This window comes from Furipterus horrens, unplaced genomic scaffold (genome assembly GCF_987537825.1).
Source record: "Furipterus horrens unplaced genomic scaffold, mFurHor1.1.pri manual_scaffold_2, whole genome shotgun sequence".
NCBI lineage: Eukaryota > Metazoa > Chordata > Mammalia > Chiroptera > Furipteridae > Furipterus > Furipterus horrens.
Window position 1 is genome coordinate 106,480,006 of NW_028327172.1, and position 18,212 is coordinate 106,498,217.

The 18,212-nt window shown below is 37.7% G+C and overlaps 1 protein-coding gene across 3 annotated transcripts in view; it reads right to left on the minus strand.

Annotated features, from left to right (window-relative positions):
* Positions 1-18,212, minus strand: part of FAM13A (family with sequence similarity 13 member A) — a 312,836-nt gene that overhangs the window by 273,368 nt on the left and 21,256 nt on the right. For all 3 annotated transcript variants that reach the window (XM_090266299.1, XM_090266298.1, XM_090266297.1), the window contains exon 2: positions 6,983-7,172. In XM_090266299.1, coding sequence (XP_090122425.1) covers positions 6,983-7,139 — 157 coding nt within the window. In that variant the 5' untranslated portion in view covers positions 7,140-7,172. The remainder of the gene's footprint in view (positions 1-6,982; positions 7,173-18,212) is intronic.

Genomic DNA, 18,212 nt, shown 5'->3' on the forward strand with positions numbered 1-18,212 from the left:
AGGGCCCCTCATTTGTTTGTGTCCATTCCAATGTTCCATCCCTAATTTAGTATTTTTAATTTTGTATTCTTTTTCTTAAGAGGACCCCCCCAAAGAATTAAGCAACAGGATCCACAAAACCTTGATCTATCCCTGTCAAAGAACAAATACACAAATTAAGAAGCAGAGACAGGACAGCATAAAGGTAGGCAAACGAAAATGTGGAGTGGTTAGGTCTAAGAGTTATGGGGTAACAAATGGAAGAAATGGGATAGGGCCATGAATACCAAGTTAAAAAGTGCAGACTTTATCACTGGAGAACTTCATCAAGTGGGGTGGGGGTGGGGCGCTGGAGGGGGACACAATATAATCAAGGTCTAAGGAAGACCCACCTAGCTAAGAAGTAGAGAATGTAGAGGGCAGAGAGCTTGCCTCCCAGAGACTACATTCTAGTAAGGCAACAAGACAGCAGTTATGGTGGGAAGGAAGTGAAAAGGAGAGAATAAAGGTGACTGGGTAACTTAGTATAAAAGGGAAGTAAGAAAGAGGAAGGGCTGAAAGGTAACTAAGGTTTGAAAACAAGAAATCCAGGGAAAAAGCATTATAAAGGATAAGGTGCAGTGGGTGTAAGGGGCGGTAGCTGGTTTAGGGTAGAAGACAATGATTTTCAGTTCACTGTGCTGGGTCTGAGGAGATGGAACACCACTGACGCCAGTGAGCCAGACCGTGAGGGAACGTTAGAGGTATGAGAAACCATCTTTCTAAGAGAGATTAACTCAAGGACTCAACCTGCCCGTCTTCTTTTGAGAACCTAATGGTGAACATTAGCAATGTCCTAAGCATTGAAGCCTCTTAGAATTATTTAAGTATACTTTTTAAAAATTTTATTTATTGATTTTAGAGAGAGAGAGGAAGGGGGAGAGAGGGAGGGAGGGAAGAAGGGATGGGGGAGAGAAACATCAATTTGTTGTTGCACTTATTTATGATTCTTGTGTGTGCCCTGACCAGGGATCAAACCCACAACCTTGACATATGGGGACAATACTCTAACTAACTGAGCTACCCGGCCAGGGCCTACTAAAATTATTTAGATGGGAGATGTTTGTTTGTATCAGCCTTTGCTTCTTTTCTCTTACCTGCTAAATATATTGCTCTTTCTAAAGGAAAAGGATGTTAATTTCTTTGTAATTTGACAAAATGTTTTATGAACACTTTAATTCAACAAATATTTAATGAGTACTTAGCACTATGTTAGGTACTAAAGAAATCAACTGTGAGAAAGAAAAAAATTCAAACACTACCATTATCCTTATGGAGTTTGTAGTCTGGTAAGATGTTCATATTCTTCTACATATACATGTATTATTTGGCTGTGAAGAACATGAATATCAAATGTTGACATGAATTTTGGCTCTAATTTTGACAAAAATTTGTGAAACCAGAGATGATATTAAAAATATTTAACCACCAGTATGGCCAGGGCACCATATAATCAGAGGGGATACCAGTCACTACATGTGGCAAACAGCTTCTCAAAGGGTCCCGGTGATTCCCACCGCTTGGGATCCACGTCCATGAGTCATGCCCTCCCTGAGTATGAGCTGTACCGAGTAACTTGCTTGAACCAACAGAATGTAGCAAAGTGATGTGATTAGGTTCTGATCTCATTTCTGAAATTAGGTTATAAAAGACCTGTAGTGTCCATCTTGCTTGTGTTCTCTCTCTGGTTCTTCTTATTTGCTCACTCTGATGATCCAGCTGCTATTTACTTTGTTAGCTACCTTATGGAGAGGTCCACGTGGCAAGGAACTGAGGGCGGCTTCTGGACAATAGCCAGTGAGTAACTGAAAACCTCAAGTCAACAGCCCACAAGGAACTGAATCCTGACAGCAGCCATGTGAATGAGCTTGGAACTGAATATTTCCCCAGTCAAGTCTGGATATGACTGGAGCTTCAGCCAACATCATGACTGCAGCCTCATAAGAGACCCTAAAACAAATGACACCACTAAGCTGTGCTGGGATTCTTGACCCACAGAAACTGTGAGAAAATAAATATTGTTTTAATCGTTATGTTTAGGGGTAATCTCTTATGCAGTAACAGATAACTGATATGATATGCTATTCCCTTTAGTACTGCAGAGTTACTATTGGAAGAATTCAGCTTAATCACTCTTTAAAGCTTTGAAGGTCTGTTTTCTCCACTCCACAAAACTTCATCTGTAACATCAGAAATGTATTCTGGCATCAAGAAGATAGCACCCAATAAAAGGAAATCCCATTCCTGATCAAGGCCCAAAACTTGAAAATTTAGAATTACGCATCATAGTACTATATCCACTCAGCTCCTGAGCCTGTTTTTGATCCAGCAAATGCCCAGTGAATCAGATTTCAGTATTTCTCTAGTTCTGACCTTAGGTTTTCTCCTCAACAAGGTTTTTGACTCTTTCCTCAAATAAATATACTTCCAGTTATCCAAAATAACCACCCAGCTCCAGAAACTGGCTTTGGTTTTGAAGGTTCCTAACCTCACTGGACCTTACTAGTGGAGAGAGAAATTAAAAATGCAAGTAATCAAAGTAAATGCTTCTCAACCATTTATTTTCTGCCTCTATTCCATTTATTTGCACAACTCTTTCCTCAAAAACATCTCTCCCCCAAACAACTCTTATGGTAAGTAGTGATAGTCAACCAGGGGAAGTTTTAACCGTGGTCATGGCTATATTTACACTCTTGGGGAAAAAAATCTATGTACTTTTAAAAGCCCCTCATGAACTTATAATATACCCAATACCCATATGAGGCTTACTAGACTATATAATCTCTAAATTTTCCTACTCTACAGTTTTAGGAAATGATGATCATAACAGAAATGTTCAGAAGGAGGAGATATCTAGAAGACTTAGTGGCATCCTTCTCAGACATTTCTGAAATTTTGTTATATTTGATTTCAGGAGATACAGGTTAATCATCATGAAACATCAACTTAATAATGGTTTAGAGCCCTGGCCATTGTGGCTCACTTGGTTGGAGCATCATCCCATAAACCAAAAGGTTGTGGATTCAATTCCAGGCCAGGGCACATACCTAGGTTGTAGGTTTGGTCCCTGGTCTGAGTCAGCGCGTGTATGAGAGGCAACCAACTGACGTTTCTCTCTCCCTCTCTCTCTCTCTCTCTCCTTCCCTTCCCCTCTCTCCAAAATCATAAGCATATCCTTAGATGAGGATAATTTATATATATATGTATATATATATATATGTAATGGTTTAGAAATGAAAGAATTTTATAAGCCAATTAATGTCTACACCATTGGCAACTACATTTTGTACAATTGAAATATTTATTTCAAAATAGTGTGAATACATCATTAGAAACTAAATATGCCATAAGTCTGAATTTGCCTAATTGGAACACTTTGGCCTTAAAAGTGGTAAAACAATATATAAGCATATTCTGACATCTGGTGGTGAGTACAGAATTCTACACTACTTAAAACGGCTACCTTCACACTGAAGGAAGGAATTCAGTAACACTGTCAGCAAGATTAGTTATTTTAAAATAGTCTAAATATGATATGCTTTTAACTTACAAAATTTCCTCTAAATCCAAAAAAAAAAAGAAAAATATACTTTTTAATGAAAAAGTCCCAAGTCTGTTTGATATAGGCTTCACAAACCCTTTCTGTCCTAAAATTTCTTTATAGTAAGAGTTCTCCTCATGTCAAGCTGTTAAATGTCTGTATTTAATTAAACAACAAAGCATAACCATAATATCTACTTATGGTTAAATTATAATGACTCTTCGTCTTCAAATCCCATACCAGATAGAATGCCTACTCATAGATGCACAATAAATATTTGTTGACTTGAAAAAAAGTGCAAAATAACTACAGAAAGCTAATTCAAGTATCTTGCCCTCAAACTTATACCACCCTTCAAACTTACATGGGCTCTTTGGTTTACTAACACAATAGTTTCAAATATCATACAATGAGGGGCTTCTGGTTGTCTAAATAGTAATTAATTATATAGCCTTCCAAAATATTGTGTAGATAACCTGTCCCAGCTTGCCCAGTCAAGATTCTGATGTAGAAGATCTAAGGTACCACCATGCAAGGGTATTCTGAAAAGACTCCATTAGTGATTCTATTTCACATTCCTAGTTAAAAATGAGTGATTTTTCCCACTAAAACATTTTGTTTGAATTACCTGAATATACCCTATTAAAGTATAACTAAGGATATACTAAGGAGAAGTAGAATAAAACCTATCTCTAATTCAACTTTCACCAAAATTTTCATATATCAATGGTGTGACTATAAACCAGTTTAACTTTTATAGAGTTCATTATAAACGCACACATCCTTTGAGTCAGCAGTCCACTTCTAGATAGTCTACAAAGATAGTCATAGTGCTTAAAATGACATATTAAAAAAAGAATAAAGTGTATTGTTAAATTGAAAAAATAAAATGCAAGTGTAAAGAAATTTCTATATATGCAAAAAAACCTTTAAGTTAGTCATTGATCCTTCGTTTGTAGACAGCAAAAGACTGGCAAGAATAAGTGCCGATCAGTGTATGACTGCTGAAGGAAATGATACATATAGAACAGTGTGTAGGGGGTAAAAACAGAATTAAGTGAATAAAGCTCTTTATGCAACATGAAACAATATCTAAAATATATTGTTAAGTAATTCTGAAAAAGCTTCATAACAGTGTGCATGATGTGGTATATTTATGTTAACAGAAAAAGCACATAAACATATATGTTTATATATTCATCAGATATATTTGTCATAACATCAGAAATTAGTATAGTTTCTAGGATGGGAATGTTGTTTCTGGGAGGGGACATGAATGATCAGGGGACAGGGTTTGGAGAGAGAGACTTTTCATTGTTTATATTCCTGTATTTTGAACCACATAAGTATATTAACTAGTTGATCATTTTTTTAAAGTACTAAAAATGTAACATGATTTTACATAAGCCTAACCTCAATCATTGTTGGGAAAAAAGATAAAAACACCAATTACACCAAAATCAAAATATTTTAGGTGGTTGCACTTTGGCATCCAAGTGAATAATACAGAACTCTATTTAACAGCTTAAATCAATTACCTGGAGATCCATTTTGTATCTAAATGAGTAGGGTGCAGTTTTACTCACTACTGAGTGTGTGAATGAGTTCTAAGCTCTAACTTAATAACATCTGATCTTAATAACATTCAAGATCTTGTTGGTTAAGGTCCCCTCTTTCTGCCATGTTGTGTATAAACCTTTTATGTTTAACTTTTTTAAAGGACTTAAACAAATTCAGAGCTGTTCTGTAGGAATCTTGCCCTTGTGCAGCTATCGTCCCCTAAAAATAAGAAGAAAACTCCTACAAGGTAAAAACGTAAGCCTGGCTCTTTATTTTCAGAACAAAATGTCATTCTGTCATATACACGCCTAGCAACTATCAGAGGAAATAGCTGTTTTTCAATTAAGACAAAACACCTGACCTTCTGAGGTCTGAACTGTCCCTGTGACAAGCTGATACATGTTCTTACAGAGGGACGAATGCACTGTGCTTCTCAAGCATTTCCAATGAAGGATTATTCTTGGCAGGGGGAACGGACTTGTGATTGTGGGAAGACATGGGGCCTGAAGCAAGTTGCACAAAGTACAGAATTTTTTTGAAATCTTAAGTTTAACCTTTAAAATGTCCCATAAAAATTTATAAATCCTTACTGAGGATATGTTTATTGATTTTAGAGAGGGAGAGAAGAAGGAAGGGAGGGGGAGAGAGAGAAACAAACATCGATGGGAGAGAAAAACATCAATTGGTTACCTCCCATACACGTCCCGGCATCCCACCTGGGGAACGAACCTGCAACCTTTTGGTGTACAGGATGACGTTCCAACCAACTAAGCCATCTGGTTTGTGGGGAACAACTCCCCATAAATTTTAAATTATATTCTGAAATTAGTCTTGTTTTATTATAGAAAGGCTGTTTCAGTATAGAAAATGATGAAAATTCTAAGTTTTCTCAGAATATGTCCCTTCTAAATCTTTTAACGTGTATTGATATTTATTATATGGTCTGTCATTCTCCTATCATACTGTCCTAGTTTAAAAGCATGGATGTAGGGGATATGAAATAATTTTCTCAAATTATCCAGGTTTAAATAAAATTTTAAAAATACCCAATAAGGCAATATAGCTCTCAAAAATGAAGAGATATAATTTATCTTTTTATCATGTAGTGTACTGTTACTCTTCAATGGTTTTACATGCTTAATTTTATCACTCCAAAAGTAAATGACAACCCCCATTGTAGGCTATACATCATACTTTTTTTGGTCTGTCCACTGAGCTTGTGAAGACAGACAATCAAAGCATCTAATAAATTCATGATTGACCTCAGCTGCCAGAGGACCAAAAGTGTTCTCGATTACTTTAAGAACTATTGACTGTCAATTGAAATGTAATGAATTAAGAAAACGCACTATTAATATTAGGACAGTATTTTAGCACTTAAAACTAGAAATCATTCCAAACTAAAAACCTCAATAACTAAAGTGATTGTTCCATGGTAAACTAATTAGTATTGTCAAAATAATGCTAAGTAGTAATAACACTCTTAATGTCTTTTATAAATTTTTAAATTTATTTATTGATTTTAGAGAGAGAGGGAAAGGGAAAGAGAGGGAGAGGGAGAGAGCACAAACAATTTGTTGTTCTACTTATTTATGCATTCATTGGTTGATTCTTTCATGTGCCCTGACTGGGGACAGAACCCACAACCTTGGTGTATCAGGACTACACTCTAACCTACTGAGCTACCCAGCCAGGGCTTAGTGCCCTTTTTAAAGGGAAAAGTATATTACACAATAACTTGACATTCTAATTATGATGTTTTAGAAAATATTCTAATGATATGTCATGAACTAATTCACTTAAAGAAACATTCTTATTGTATTTGAAAACTGTAAAAACAACTGTTAAAACAAGACAACTTACCATTCTTTGTCAAGTACTCCACTATATTCCTCACTACAGCTGGAATCCCATTCTCAGTGAGTCCCTGCTGTTGAAGGTCTTGCAGACTGACACCAAATAACTTTTTATAGGTAGATTTCCTCTGCTCAGTTAGTGGCACTGCCACTATCTTTTTCATGTCTTCTTTCAGCCGAACTGTTGCTTTACTTTGCTTAAAAGAGCGTAAGAAAAAAGAGCAGTCAGTCATATTTACCACAGGAGGTTGCATGGTTACACCAGAAACACCTGAATTAAAATGTAAGTGTTTCAAAACATATAGTAGTAGTCTTCACTCCAACTCAAAAACTGTAACCTCTCATGTGTTGCTCAGCATTACATATGGCACAACTGATACCATGGTTAAAAGGTGTGTAAAATAATGAGAAACCTAAAGCCACAACTTAACTGTAACTAAGGGAGGGAGCAATACACTGCAGTATCTAAGGTATTACTACAGCAACCAAGGGGTGTGACTCAGAAGTACCTGGTTAAAAAGAAAATAAAACATATGAATACTGAACCTTCATGCAGATGCAGATCCTGAAATAATAAGAGGTTTCTAAAGATAAAAGTCTATGTAGATGTCTTTTTAAGGGAGCTTTAATTAGCAATGTTAGAATATATATTTATATAAATGTGGAATATACATTTACTTCTCTTATTTGATTACATCTGTGAATATCTCAGTAATTTTAAGGCATATAAAATCAACTTAATTCTCTTTAAGGTTCAAAATGCCATATCTCTGAAAAAGCATCATCTCAGGTAGTCACAATTTTAAAACTTTCAACAAGACTGTACATACTGTAAATAGAAAATGCAACTTACATTCATGTAATTCAAGTCATGAACATAATAAAAAATTCATATAAATTTGTTAATAGAATTTATCCCCCAAGTGTTATAAAAGATAAACTTTAATATAGTTTAATATAACTAAATGAATAATTCTTAAAAAGCCTATGTATCTGTAAGTCTGAACACTGAAAAGGAAGATGGCAAAATGCAAACAATTTTGTATTTGGGAACAGAAATAGCAGACTGGAGGAAACTCACTTTAAGAATGAATGGAGTAGGGACTTGCGGCCAAGATGGAGACCTAGAAAGACACACTGTGTCTCCCTCCACAACTAAGAAGGAATATAACTACCTCAAAACTAGAGACAACCAGAAGTTCCAGAAAATCAAGTGGCATGGAAGTCCAATAAACAAAGATATAAAGAAGAAATACTCATCCAGACAGGTAGGAGGGGCGGAACTGGGGCAGAGAGGATGTGGTGTAATGGCGGCGGTGGTGGCGGCAGTGGCAGGCCAGTGGAAAATGCAGTCACACATTTTTAAAAAGTCGGGAGGAACACCTGGAGATTGCTGCCAGCACCAGACAAGACCGTGAAGCTCATGGTTCCAGCGCTGAGGAAAATAGAGCCTCATTGCTTTTGACTGTGCAAACTAGTGGGGTTTGGGTGGAGGAAGAAACTGCCAGTCTCTCAGCAGAGTATCCTTGTTTAAAGGGCCCCCATGGTCCTAGAACATCCTCAGATCCACCCACTATGGGAACAATGGCCAGGGCAACAGCTAGAGAGGCACCAGTCCCATACAGAAGTGGGAGAAGTGCCTTGAAAAGGGGTGAGTGCTGAGCAAGCAGCATTGTTCCCTCTAAGACCCCTCCCCCACATACAGTGCCATATCATGGTGAAACCTGTCACCTGTATTGACAAATACCTAAGGCTCTACACCTTAGAATGTGACAGGTGTGACAGCTCCACCTAAGACACAGAGGCAAACAAACACAGGAGCCTGTCAAGATGAGGAGACAGAGAATTATGGCCCAAAAGAGGGACAAATCAAGGTTCCAGTGGGAGAACTAAGTGATGAGGAGATAGCCAAACTAACAGACATAGAGTTCAAAACACTTGTGATAAAGATGCTCACAGACTTGACAGATATGCCTAAGTACAGCAAACGCATAAGGGAAGATGTGAAGCCTATGGTAAATGAAACAAAGAAAAAATCCACACAAAACCAATGGTGAAGGGAACAAAACTAAGGTTCAAATCAATGATTTGGAACATAGGGAAGAAAAAAACAGTCAACCAATACAGAATGAGGAAACAAGAACTGAAAAAAATGAGGAGTTGCGTAGGAACCTCTGGGACAACTTTAAACATACCAACATCTGAATCATATGGGTCCCAGAAGGAGAAGAAGAAGGGCAAGATAGTGAAAGCTTATGTTAAGAAATAATGAAGAAAAACTTCCCTAATTTGGGGAACGAAATAGACATACAGGCCCAAAAAGCACAGAGTCCCAAACAAACTAGGCCCAAAGAGGACCACACCAAGACACATCATAATTAAAATGCCAAAGGTTAAAGATAAAGAGACTCTTAAAAGCAGCAAGAGAAAAGCAGAGTTACATACTAAGGGGTATCTATAAGACTATCAACTGATTTTTCAAAAGAAACTTTGCAGGCAACAAGGGATTGTCAAGAAGTATTCAATGTGATGAAAAGCAAGGACCTACAACCAAGATTATTCTATCCAGCAAAGCTATCATTTAGAATAGAAGGGCAGATCAAGTGCTTCCCAGACAAGATAAAGCTACAGGAGTTCATCATAACCAAGCCATTATTACAGGGAATGTTAAAGGGACTTAATTAAGAAAAAGAAGATCAAAACCATGAACATTAAAATGGCAACAAACTCACAACTATCAACAACTGAATCTAAAAAATAAAAAGAAAATCCAACTAATCAAACCAGAATAGGAACAGAATCATAGGTATGGGGATCATTTGGAGGGTTATCAGCTGGGAGGGAGGGGGAAGAGGGAGAAATGGGGAAATGGTGCAGGGATTAAGAAGCATAATTGGTTGGTACAAAATAGACAGGGGAAAGTAAAGAATAATATGAAAAAGGGTGAAGCCAAAGAACTTAAATGCATGACCCATGGACATGAACTAAGGGGGGCTGGGAGGGAAAGGGGGTACTGGGTGGAGGGGAGCAAAGGGAAAAAATGGGACTACTGTAACAACATAATAAAATATACGTATTTTTAAAAAGTCACCCTTACAATGACATCTGGTAAAATCACCTTAACTCAAAAGATAAGTGTATCATCACTAACCATGACAAGAGTTGACATTACATGCTATGATAAGATGCAAGATGCAGAACACATAATTTATAAAATATTCTTGTCACAAATTGTTAAACTGAAGCTAATCTAGCTTCTAAATCTAATTTAGAGTTTACAGAAAATACAGGAGCTGAAAGTATAAGTATCATAAAAGACACCATGAAGAAACAATGAGACAAATCCATAATGAGGGACTTTCTACCGGACAACTGGCCCAGACTTTTCAGAACATCACTGTCATGAGGGAAAGACTGATTCTGGGTTTTAAAAAATTAAAATACACAAACTACAAATATAACATAGGAATCTTGACTGGCTTCTGGTTAAACAACAAACAAAAAACTGTGTTTGGGGATAACTGGGGAAATTTGCATTTCTGTTGATTATTAGGTGGAATTATTGTTCATGTTTTACGTGTGATAACATTGTGTAAGAGCTCATTTCCAGCTGCAGTGTGTTCCTGTTATGAGGTACATGCTGTACTGGAGGTAGCATCATGTCTTCAAATACTTTAAAATATTTCAAACACAAAATATCTATGCACATATGTATATATGTACATAGGTAATATGATGGGTAATTTTTTTCCTTATTAACATAACTCTGATGTTGTTTGAGAGAGTGGGAAGCAAAGTACCCAGTTACAATATACCACTTCCCTTGCAGCATGTTCTTGTAGATAGAGATGCCCATATGCTAGATTTGGCCAATAAGATATAAATGGAAGATGTTAGTACCACCAGAAAAACTCCTTAAAAGGGAGGCCAACTCAGTCTGTTCCCCATACCACTTTCTGCTTAGGTCACAGATATAATGCCCAATATCTACCTTGTGACTGTGTGGCAATCCAGAAGGTAGAACCTAAGCTCTAAGCACAGTAAAATAGGAAAAAAAAAAAAAATGGGGGGAGGAGGGAGAATTTACATTCTGATGACATAAAGTCTGCTTGAAATACCTACTATGGACTTCTTTTACATGAGAAGGGGAAAAATTACATTTTTCAATAATACTCTGTCAGAATGGCAACAATTATTTCATGAAGGTATTGTTCAATCAAGGTAATAAGAAGCATTCTATAAATCAATTTTTCCAAAGCTAGCTCATTAATTATAAAACTCAAAGTGCTTTTTTGATATCTTATTAGTTATCCCTATAAAAATATTTTATAGTTTCTATTATTATCTACATGCATTGTAGATCTTAACAATGGTTCTTAATGTGGAAACATTATTTTTAGAGATCATACAGAAGACAAATAAATGAAAAGATAATCCATGCTTATAGATCAGAAAAATTGGTCTGGTTAAAATGTCTATACTATCCAAAGTAATCTACAGATTCAATGCAATCCCTATCAAAATTCTAATGTCATTTTTTTTAAAAAAATAAAACAATCCTAAAATTTATATGGAACCACAAAAGACCCTGGGTAGCCAAGTAAAATTTAAGAAAGAAGAACAAAGATGGAGGCATCACATGCCTGACTTCAAACTATATTACAAAGCTAAAGTAATGAAAACAGCATGGTATTGGCAAAAAGCATACACTTAGATCAAAGAACAGAGTAAGGATCGCAGAAATAAACCCATAAATTAATTTATTGCAAAGGAGCCAAGAACATACAACGGGTAAAGAATAGTGTCTTTAATAAATGGTGATGGAAAAACTGGACAACTGCCTGCAAAAATAATGAAACTAGATCACTATCTTACACCATTCACAAAAATTAACTAAAAAATTATTTAAAGACATGAATATAAGACCTAAAACCATAAAACTCCTAGAAGAAAACATAGGCAGTAAACTCCTTGACATCAATCTTGGCAATGGCTTTTTGGATTTGACACCAAAAACAAAGACAACAGAATAAAAAATAAACAAATGTGCGTATATCACACTAAAAAGCTTCTCCACAGCAAAGGAAACCAACAACATGAAAAAGCAACCTACTGAATGAGAGAGAAAACATTTGCAGATCATGTACTTGATAAGGGGTTAATAGTCAAAATATATAAAGAACTCATACAACTCAATAGCAAAACAAAACAAAACAAAAAACTGAAGAATTAATTTAAAAATGGGCAGAGGATCTGAATAGACATTTTTTCAAAGAGGATATAGAGATGGCCACTAGGTATGTAAAAAGGTTCTTAACATCACTAATCATCAGGGAAATATAAATTACAACTGCAATTATCACCTAACACACCCTGAATGGTTATTTTCAAAAAGACAAGAAATACCAAATGTTGGCGAGGAAGTGAAGAAAATGGAACCTTCACTCATTGTTGGTGGCAATGTAAATGGGTGCAGCCACTATGGAAAACAGTGTGGTGATTCCTCAGAAAAAGTAAAAATAGAGCTACTATATGATCCAGCAATTCCACTTATGGGTATTTTATTGATGGAAACAAAAACACTAATTCAAAAAGATATCTGTGAACCAAGAATTAGCAGAAGTCACATCAAGACTGGTAGGGAGTGCGGAGACACGAAAAAGGCTGACCCTGCTCCCCAGGGGGTGCGTCGGGGGTGGGGGGTGCTGAGGTTCTGGAGGGATATCTCAGCTACAGGGGGTTCCCCCTGACAAGTGTGGGATCTAAACCCCAAGCCAAGCTGCCCAGCCCAGAGCACCAGAGCTGGGAATAGATGCCCACATAACATCTGGCTGTGAAACGCAGCAGGATTTCTGTCCACAATGAATATATGGGAGTCCTCTAGAGACACAGGCAGCCTCTTAAAGGACAAATGCACAAAATTTCATTTGGTCCGCTCATCTTGGGCTCCACTGAAGGGAGGACAGAGTGAACTAGAGTCACATGAAAAAAGTCTGGGGTTTGTAGCTCTGGAGAGAGAGCTAAAGGGACAGCTGCTAGGATCCCTGTGCTGAGTTCCTCTCCCAAATGACAGATGCCATCTTTCTTGGGTAGAGCACTACCCTCCAGAAGGCATCAGCCTGGGGAAAAGTAATAGCCCCACCCTCAGGAATCCCTCTTGACCTACCCTGTGGAGTTTATACCCTGCTGAGGAATCAACTGCCTTGGTTAGGGTTTAGAGGCCTGGGCAGGCTCAGGGAGGGTCAGTATGAAGTGACTGCGGTCAGCATCTGCACAGCAGCTTGCATGTCATGGTTGGGGTTGAGCCTCAGAGTCAGCCAGCCTGAGGACTGATCCCACATACAAATGGGCCTATAGCAATCAAGACTCACCCACATACCCCACACAAAGAACATTCCTGGAGCACCCAGCTCAAGTGATCAAGGAGACACTACCATGGAGCCACACAAGGAACCTACTACAGATGGTCACTCCACAAACACTGGGAGTCATAGCAGATCTAATACACAGAAATAAACACAAAAATGCAGCCAAAATGTGGAGACACAGAATCAGACTCCTAAGAAAAGAATAGGAGAAATCTCCAGAAAAAGAGCTAAATGAAATGAAGGCAGGCAATTTATCAGATATAGAGTTCAAAGTAATGATTATAATATGAAGATGCTCAACAGCATGAAAAAGGACACAGAAACCATAAAAAAAAAGGACCAATAAGACATGAAGAATACAATATCTGAAATGTAGAATACACTGGAAGGAATAAATAGTAGGTTGGATGAAGCAGAAGACTGAATGAGTGACTTGGAAGACAAAGAAGGAAAACAACAACAACAACAAAAACACCCAGAGTAGCAAAAAGAAAGAAAGAATTAAGAGAATGGGGATAGTTTAAGGGACTTTTAGGACAACGTGAAGCATAACAACATCTGCATCACAGGGGTACCAGAAGGATAAGGGAGAGAACATGGGACCAAGAATTGGTTTGAAAACATAATGGCTAAAAACTTAATGAGTATATGTTATGGCATGTAAATTACACTTCAAAAGAGCTGTTAAAAACAGAAAAGAAAGTAATTTTTTTGCCAAATAATACTATTTGTGTCAGTAGAAAGAATATACTGGTTTAATCTGCTTTTAGAAACATTCCCCATTCTTCATTATAATAAACCTTGTCCCTCTTCAATGAATCTAAATGAAATAAATTCTGGAATGGGTTACTTTAAGTTACCACTGCTGATACAGTTATGTATAAAAAAACCTAAAAGCACATAAACATTTGTGTGCTTAGAATCACTCAGGTATTTGGAGAAAAGGGGACAAGTCTTAATGTCACTAATGTTAAACCTTTTGTTTATTATTGTTAGCAGTCTTAGTTCAGTTAAGGAGGATTTAAACAGAAGTGAACTTTTGCAGGAGGTTGCTATGAATCAAATATGAAAAATACTATTTATTTGTTTGTTTGTTTGTTTATTTATTTATTTATTTTAGAGAGAGGGGAAGGGAGGGAGAACCTAAGGGAGAGAAACATCAATGTGTGGTTGCCTCTCGCATGCCCCAAACTAGGGACCTGGCATGCAACCCAGGCATGTGCCCTGACTGGGAATCAAATCGGCACCCCTTTGGTTCCTAGGCCGATACTCAATCCACTGAGCCGCAACAACCAGGGCTAAAAAATAATCTTGAAAGTGCTATCCTTACTCTTGTTTCTCAGCAAATTTAAGCAGAATGTAAAGTCAAAAACAGAAGGGTTTTTTTTAAGTTACAAATATTTATTTAATGTTCAAGACCTAACACAGCAAAGAAGAACTACAGTGTTAAACATTTTGTTTTTGCAAAAATTAAGACTAAACTGTTTAGCTTCAGAAAAACCAAGTGTGCTTAAAACTAATACTGCGTATAAGTACTTGCAGGCCTATGTGCTTTATTTACAGTATAAAACACAGAAATAAAAATATCTGAGATCATTTATTTACATTTTAACAAAAACTAGTTTCTTAAATGAGCCCTGGCTGGTTTAGCTCAGTGGATTGAGCGTCGGCCTGCGAGCTAAGTGTCGCTGGTTCGATCTTCCAGTCAGGGTACATCAGAGAAGGAAAACTCTGACTCCAAAAAACCTCCGCTGCCTTGCGGCATACCTCTTCTGGGGAAAGGCTAAGGGAGTAAACCCCGACAGAAAATCCGGAGCCGGAGTCCCTAAGGCGGTTTGACGTTGTAGTCAACACCGGCAACTCCTGCGGCGCACCTGAAGCCAAGCTGTATCGACTCCGTCTTTCCCTTGGATCCTTCAGCTGCGAAGAGAGGGGGGGTCTGCTGCATGGGCAACAGCAGACCCTCCATATCACCCTGCCCAGGCTCTGTAGCTTCAGCTCCACTGGAGAGGACACTCCAGCGTCATCGCAAGATGTCAATTCAACACAGGAGGAGACAGATGCCGTGTCACTCCCGTGTCGGACTGCACAGCCATTCTCGGCGGTGCAGATAGACACTTAAGAAGCTACACCATCGTCTCTCGAGACGGACGGCTGCCGACGACGAGTTTCTTAAATATTACGGGAATCTCTGAAAATTAAGATGAAAAGTAAATTAATTGCTTATAAAACAATTTTATAACAACTGTTTTTCTTTTAGCAGATCTTTTTCACTGCTACTGTCTATAAACATTTTTCCTAGAATGAAGCATTTGCCTGAGTTCCATTGTATAATTTTAATATATACAATTCTTATATGATGAAATGAAGTGAAAAATTAGTAATCCTGAAGTAATATTCTCCAATTATATCATTTAAAAAACCTCCACTGTTTTTATGGCTAATAAGACTTCACTTATCAATTCAAATGTTACCAACTCCCCTCATTCTAGCTCCATTATTAAGATCATGGCATCCTATCTCCAATTTTGGCTAATCCTCCAATCTTCTAAGTAAAGGAAGTCCTAACTGAAGCAAGTCAGGGGGTTGAGGGAGGCATATTTGTGTTAAATTTCTAATAGTCTAACAAATAAAAAAGTAAAACGGGCTGAGAACTACAAATTTGAGGAAGCACGCAATTACTAAAAGAATCTTTAGAATATTTAGAACATTACAAAGACATCTCACCTTACAACTGTACTTCTGCAACAGAATGCCAAACAGACCTACGACCATTCAGCCTTTTGGTGATGGGGGCTGATCATCTCATTAGACTACCAGCTCATTTTTTTAGACATTAGAATCTTTAGACATGTCTTTCAATGGTGTTAAAACAGCTTCATTGCATTCTACCTGGCTCTAGGTCTTCCCTGTGAAATTTGGAGGGAAAGTCTATTCCTTTTACATATGAAACAAGTTCAAATAATTTATATAGTTCAACATGTATCTGTGGAAGTACTTAATATTCAAACTTAATATTCACTGCCTTTATGATTTTGAACCAATCTTATTTCTAGAAAGAACTACCATTCCGTTTTCTTTGAGCAGTCTTTATTTTTACTAATTTAAATTTAATAAAAATAACACATGTACTTGATCACACCTCAAACAATACACATAAGTTTAAACTGAAAAGTCTTCTTATCCCAGCTTTAAAAGCTCTTTTTCCAGTCCAGCTAAAATGGAGATGTAACTAGACATTCTTTGCCTCCTTCTATAACGATATGAAGGATTATATCTACCTCAAAACAAAAAACAACCAAAACTATCAGAAAATCAAACTGCATGAAGTCCAACAAAGATATAAAGAAGTAATACTCATCCAGACAGGTAGGAAGGGCAGAGCTGGGGCAGAAAGGACATGGTGTGGCAGCTGTGGTGGTGGCAGCAGCAGTAGCAACGCAGTGGCTGTGGCCTGTCATGGGAAAGAGCTGTCACACATTATAAAAGCTGGGAGGGACACCTGGGAAGCGATCCCAGTTCCAGGCCAGACCACGCAGCTCACAGTTCCAGTGCCAGGAAAATAAAGCCACATTGCTCCTGGCTATGAAAACCAGTGGGGGCTAGCGTGGTGGAAAAAACTGCCCATCTCTCATAAGAGTCTGTTTAACGGCCCCCTGGTCCTAGATATCCACAAAGTCACCCACTCTGGGAACCATCACCAGGACAATAGCTAGAGGGGCGCCAGTTGCATACGAGAAGCAAGTGAAGTGACGGAAAAGGGGCAAGTGCTGAGCAAGTAGCATTGTTCCCTCTCAGACCCCTCCCCCACATACAGCGCATGTGGTTGCAACACGTTGCCCTGCACTGATGAATACCTAAGGCTCTACCATTACAACCTAACAGGTGTGACAGCTTTACCTAAGACACAGAGGGAAACACAGGAGGCTGTTAAGTTGAGGAGACAGAGTAGTATGGCCTAAAAGAGGGAGCAAGTCAAGGCTCTAGTGCGAGAACTAAGCAATGAGGAAATAGCCAACCTAACAGACAGAGAGTTTAAAACACTGGTGATAACAATGCTCACGTACTTGACAGACATGATTGAGTACGGCAAATGCATAAAAGAAGAAGTGAGGACTATACTAACTGAAATGAAGAAACATCCACATGAAACCAATGGTGAATGCAAGGAAGCTGGGGTTCAAATCAACGATTTGGAATATAAGGAAAAAATAAACAATCAACCAGTACAGAATGAAGAAATGAGAACTGAAAAAAAAACAAGGAGGCCTAGGAACCTCTGGGACAACTTTAAACATACCAACATCTGAATCATAGGAGTACCAGAAGGAGAAGAGGAAGAGCAAGAAATTGAAAACTTATTGGGAAAAATAATGAAGGGAAACTTCCCTAATTTGGCAAAGGAAATAGTCATACAAGTCCAGGAAGCACAGAGTCCCAAACAATATGGACCCAAAGAGGACCACACCAAGACACACCATTATTAAAATGCCCAAGGTTAAAGATAAAGAGAGAATCTTAAAAGCAGCAAGAGAAAAGCAGACAGTTACCTACAAAGGAGTTCCCATAAGACTATCAGCTGATTTCTCAAAAGAAACTTGGCACGCAAGAAGCGACTGGCAAGAAGTATTCGAAGTAATGAAAAGCAAGGGCCTACAACCAAGATTACTCTATCCAGGAAAGCTATCATTTAGAATGGAAGAACAGATAAAATGCTTTCTAGACAAGGTAAAGCTAAAGGAGCTCATCATCACCAAGCCCTTATTAATATGAAATGTTAAAGGGACACATTTAAGAGCAAGAAGATCAAAACTATGAACAGTAAAGAGCACAAACTTATAACTATCAACAAATGAACCTTAAAAAAAC